General features: G+C 39.2%; 1 protein-coding gene across 1 annotated transcript; it reads left to right on the forward strand.

Annotated features, from left to right (window-relative positions):
* The first annotated feature begins 2,887 nt into the window (after window positions 1-2,887).
* Window positions 2,888-5,095, forward strand: LOC129925014 (probable serine/threonine-protein kinase clkA). Its single transcript, XM_056022872.1, has 2 exons — window positions 2,888-3,044; window positions 4,116-5,095. Exons 1-2 carry the CDS (start codon window positions 2,888-2,890, stop codon window positions 5,093-5,095), a joined length of 1,137 nt encoding a protein of 378 aa, XP_055878847.1.
* Window positions 5,096-6,139: the final 1,044 nt, after the last annotated feature.

The following is a 6,139-nucleotide window of genomic DNA, read 5'->3' on the forward strand; positions in this document are numbered from 1 at the left end:
ATGTTACATGTTATCAATAGTTATTACATGGAAAATCAAGGAAAAACATTTTAAAAATATATCTGTTATAAAAAACAATACCTCCATCGTTAATCTTTAAATATAATAAAATAATTATAAAAAATAATTATAAAAATATTTTATTCGATTTGGGTATCGAACCAGTGATACGGTGTTGAACGTCCGTGTTGTCTGAATTGGCTAATGGAGAGGACATACACAAGCGATTATTTATTCACGCCATAGACACGCCATAGACACGCAGATGGTAAGACAAGTTGAAGGCATATGATATCGAAAAGATTGGTTGAGGTTTGTTGAAGTCCCAGTGTCGTATTGGTAACACAATTGTCAAAATATTCAAGTACTGCCCAGTTTCTTCAATATTAACTTTTTGCTTCCTATAGATGTCTTTTCAGTCTTGGTATTTGTATTCAAATATGTAAAAAAAATAATTAATTAATTAATATGCATTGTGCCTATTCTTATTCAGGTATCTAGCTAATGACAATATTTTTTTTTCTGCTTTTACAAAGAGTACCTTTTTCCCACTTGGGTGTCGTCACCTGCATTTGGGTGTCACCCGGTGTGGCCCTCACTCCCCTACTGACGCCACTGAGGCTGAGGATGAAATAAGTCTCTTACTTCAAGTATGTTTACCTGGTATTCAAGCATAGGTAGAGGCGCGGTGGCTGAGCGGTAGGGCGCTTGGTTTCGGAACCGTGGGTCACGAGTTCGAATCCTGGTGAAGACTAGGATTTTTAATTTCGGGATCTTTGGGCGCGTCTGAGTCAACCCAGCTCTAATGGGTACTTGTCATTAGTTGAGGAAAAGTAAATGGCCGTTAACCGTAGACCACAGAAACAGATGACTTTTACATCATCTGCCCTATAGATAACAAGGTCTGATAAGGAGAACTTCATTAATTATTTTTTATAAGTACTTCTTCTTCTTCGTGAAACTGTCAGGTAGAGTTGAGCCTTCGACTCTTGGAACTCTAAGGCCAGCAAAAATGAACAAGAGCTTTCACCGACCTGAAATGAGAACAGTGTTCTGTCTGGCGGAGTGTCAGACTCGCGGCCAGAGACCGCGTGCACCGGGAACCCTGCCATTTTTCTTTTCTATATCAGGCTAACCGCGCAGGACACGCCATTTAAAACGGCCCCTTGAGGAACGGCGCCTGGATTGAGACAAGGTTGTGGAGCTTTTTTTAACAACTCCGCACAGTGCATTGAGGATGCTCTCGCAGCCCCTTAGGCAAATTCAACTTTTTTTTCCCGACTTTTTCCTCCCCCTCTTTATGTCAGAACGCCGCGCCCACTAGCGTCTTTATAAAGGATATAATCACCGAAAGAGTCAGCTATTTCACAGTAGTTTGCATTGCCACTAGTTTAACAACGGGATAAATGTTTGGAAAAATAAAAAGGAGCAAAAACATTATTTCTAACCTAACACTTCTTACCGTCATGTGGTTTACCTTTAGGACTGCAGTAATGCGCTTGGTCGTCTAGCTGAGGCCATTGAACTCAAATTCCCTTAAAGACTAGAATTTTTAGCGGCCCCCGAAAGGGGAAAAGACGCTATTACTTTTGTGCGAAATGTCTGTCCGTCTGTCCGTCCGTCCCGTTTAGATCGCATAAACTAGAAAAGATATTGAAAATCCGACATCACAATATTTTAGACCATTCAAAGTTCTGTTGCAACGGCTACTTTTTTTTTCTGAAAGCGAAAAATCTATTTTTTAAAATCAGTTATGCAAGCAGTTTTTTAAAGATAAAAAGCTAATTAGTATGCATTATAAGTTAGACCTAATTAAAAAAAAAATAGTAATCTTGTAAACTTAATTTTTCTGAACACTTTTTTTTTTTATTGCGGAATTTTTTTTTTTTTTTTTTTTTTTTGAGGATTCGTATAAGAGATTGAGCTTTTTCAAAACAATTAGATCAATTATAAGACATCTGTTAGACCAGGGGAGGCGCGGTGGCTGAGCAGTAAAGCGCTTGGCTTCCGAAACGGGGGTCCCGGATTCGAATCCTGGTGAAGACTGGGATTTTCAACTTTAGAATCTTTTTCGCCTCTGAGTCCACTCAGCTCTAATGGGTACCTGACATTAGTTGGGGAAAAGTAACGGCGGTTGGTCGTTGGGCTGGCTACATGACACCCTCGTTAACCGTAGGCCACAAAAACAGATGAACTTTACATCATCTGCCCTATAGACCACAAGGTCTGAAAGGGGAACTAGTTAGACCAGGTTCACATCTAACTTTACATTCACTTTCACCTATCCTTTGATCTGCGGGACGGTTGGGGCACTACACAAGATTTGTTAACCTTCTTTCTCCATTCTTATCCCTTATTTGTCTTTGATATAATTTCATTCGGATGTTCTTTCTGAAAATATTGAAGCCTGCCTGGGTGGACCACTTCGGGGGCCGATTTTGAGTTTGTGTTTGCACACAAACTGTCTTTTGTAACCTTGTTTACTTTGGATTTTTAATTGTGGATATTGGAATACCGCCACGTCCAGTCACATTGTATATACATCATTGACATGTTACTGGGATTGAAAGCAATCGGTAAAATTGTCGAATTTGGCATCTTCTGCTCACTGGACCTTTAGATTTCAAAGATGTTAAAAAACTTCATTCTGCTCTTGCTGAGTCAACGCTTATGGTACATACAATTCATATAAATTCTGTAGGTTATATAAATTCTTTAGGTTATGTAAATTCTGTATAGTAAATCGCCTACTGGCTCACCCCCCCCACCCCCCAAAGAAACACACCTATAGACCGCTTTTCATATATATTAGAAAATATCTGTTACACCAAGCAATTAAGTCTAGACCATGTTATTCTTTCAGGATGAACACCCAAGTCTATTAATTATGCACACTATCTTGAGCCAGCCTCCCCCCGCCCTCCTGCCACGTCCACCCACTCAGACCCTGTCCTCACCCAACTTTTGTGCTGTTTTGTTCTGGCAAGCATTGTTTATTAGAGGAAGCGCATGTCATCGTAACAGTGCACAACAACTACAGGGAGGTGAGCGGATGGAGGAAGGGGAATGACCACTGGAGGCGCTAGTCCTGGAGTGAACCCTCATTTTTCAAACCACACTCCCCCCCCCCCCACTATTTCTCTCTCTCTCTCTCTCACGTTACGACTACTTAGTCAATGAGGTCGCAGACATTGTTTATCTGTAACTGTTGAGATATAAATGTTTAATCTAAATGTTAGTTATCCAATGGGTTTAGCTAAATATTTAGCGTTAAAGGCACCATTTCATTGTTTTAAACAGATATAAAGCATTTTAAAAGCAAGTAACATTCTAAATACAGTTTCTTTTAAGACGATTCCTCCTCTATCAAGCTGATGAATTTTTGTAAGAGCGATTACTTTGATCTTAATGAGTAATCGTTGTTGTTTTTTTAAGGAACATTTTTTACCCCAACCCATTTTCCTCCCCCCCCCCCACCCCAATTCCTTCTCCCCCCCCAACCCAATTGCCTCTCCCCCCCCCCCTTCTTTCATGTTCGAAAAATAATTCTGGTTTCGCCAATATATAAATCTATTCAGAGTATATACAATTCTAGTTTCTTGGTATAGATTCAGACTTGGAAACATTAAATGACATTAGTCAGATGTCTAGACCAGAATACTGGATCTAGTTAGAGATATGGTATAGAAGCTTCTAGTTTGGCCAAGCTAATGATTTGTATATAAGACGGTACGCACAATTTTCATGAACACCTATTTAACTCTTTAGTTATGCGAGAATTTCAACGGCGCAAGTTCAAGACATAGAACTTCATTCCAAATTTAAATTTAAGATGATTTTATTTTGAAAAATTATACAGTCAAACCAGAGCTAATAATGCTTTTCCCCATGGATATACAAAGACTGTCAAATTTCTAGGAAAATCGTTAGAGCCGTTTTCAAGATCTGTATCCACCCACCTATGAAGAGTTTAAAATCTAATAAGACGAATTTTAATAAAAAGGTTTCTTGGAGCAGTAAACGTTCGGGCAGTGTTTGGGGAGGATGGCAGTTTACTACGGAGTAATTGAAAATTTAAAACTCTAATAACGACAATCACAAATCTGGTGGGTCAGTCAACTCCAACTCTAATAACGACAATCACAAATCTGGTGGGTCAGTCAACTCTAATAACGACAATCACAAATCTGGTGGGTCAGTCAACTCTAATAACGACAATCACAAATCTGGTGGGTCAGTCAACTCTAAAAACGACAATCACAAATCTGGTGGGTCAGTCAACTCTAATAACGACAATCACAAATCTGGTGGGTCAGTCAACTCTAATAACGACAATCACAAATCTGGTGGGTCAGTCAACTCCAACTCTAATAACGACAATCACAAATCTGGTGGGTCAGTCAACTCTAACGACAATCATAAATCTGGTGGGTCAGTCAACTCTAATAACGACAATCACAAATCTGGTGGGTCAGTCAACTCTAATAACGACAATCACAAATCTGGTGGGTCAGTCAACTCTAACGACAATCACAAATCTGGTGGGTCAGTCAACTCTAACGACAATCACAAATCTGGTGGGTCAGTGAACTCTAATAACGACAATCACAAAACTGGTGGGTCAGTCCAATCTAATAACGACAATCACAAATCTGGTGGGTCAGTCAACTCTAATAACGACAATCACAAATCTGGTGGGTCAGTCAAATCTAATAACGACAATCACAAATCTGGTGGGTCAGTCAACTCTAATAACGACAATCACAAATCTGGTGGGTCAGTCAACTCTAATAACGACAATCACAAATCTGGTGGGTCAGTCAACTCTAACGACAATCACAAATCTGGTGGCTCAGTCAACTCTAACGACAATCACATATCTGGTGGGTCAGTCAACTCTAATAACGACAATCACAAATCTGGTGGGTCGGTCCTCGACAGAGAGTCACACCCGTACGTTATTTTCAACAGACATGGGGCTAAGGGACAAGAAGGTCACGTCTGGGAGGGTCCAAGATGGCTTTCGGCGAGTAGAAAAGTGCGCCGCGGGAAAAGAGAAAGTAGAAACAAACGAGCACCTCGAGACACTATTTAGAAGCTGGTCTCCTGACAATGAAAACGTCTGCAAAGACTAAGACATTAAATGTTAAAATTATTGAATACACAGACAACACACACACACACACACACTCACATAAATACAACTAAACCCAGTAAATTACTACACCTATTTGTTTAAATCTATAGTCTCTATTTGGTAGTAGATTTAGATAGGAATACCAGATAGGAATACCAGATAGGAATACCAGATAGGAATACCAGATAGGAATACCAGATAGGAATACCAGATAGGAATACCAGACGTTCGTCTGACATGTTCTCTTTTTTTGTTGGTCGTGCCCCTCTCCCATTCAAGTAATGGCCTTTTGTATATTGAAATTGTATTTTGAGCATCGATTAAATTCACTCTTTCATTTCTAGTTTTTAATTACACAAACTTTCTCAAATATATCAGAAAGGTTACAAGTTTTTTGACTATAAGATAAGTGGAATTAATTTGTTTTAGTACTTTGTTAGTACTCTTAATAACAAAAATTTTTCTGGGTGGAAAGACATGATCCAATTTGATTCCCATTTCTGTTTAAATCTCCTTGTTAAACTTCTCTTAGCTCGCAACTGTCAGGCAATCTCAGATCTAGATACATTGGTACAGGTAGCAGGGCAGATGTCCAATGCTGCTTTTCCCAGAGTCGCGTGGGAACAAATAAACCTGACAAATCTCAAACTAATCATGTAATTCCAAAGTACAATGTTTATTATTTATTTATTTATATCGAATGAAGATTTATTTTATTAAAAGATTTTAGGGATCTAAAAGTTATAAACATTTTCAGTAAAAAAAAACACACAAACAAAAAACGATCTTTTGTTTCCCTACCTCAGCTTTTCAAAGTGTGAAGAAACTGATCATTCATTGGGGACTCAAATCAAGGACGTTGCCATGACACCGAATCAGTGCGCATGCGCTAATCGATAGCCGCCCACGCAAACTTAAAAAGTAGGACGCTGACCCAGTTTGGCGCAAAGGGAAAAAAAAACTGTAGCTAGTCTTGTTTGAAGTGAGCTTGGATGTTGGGGG

This window comes from Biomphalaria glabrata, chromosome 3, assembly GCF_947242115.1.
Source record: "Biomphalaria glabrata chromosome 3, xgBioGlab47.1, whole genome shotgun sequence".
NCBI lineage: Eukaryota > Metazoa > Mollusca > Gastropoda > Planorbidae > Biomphalaria > Biomphalaria glabrata.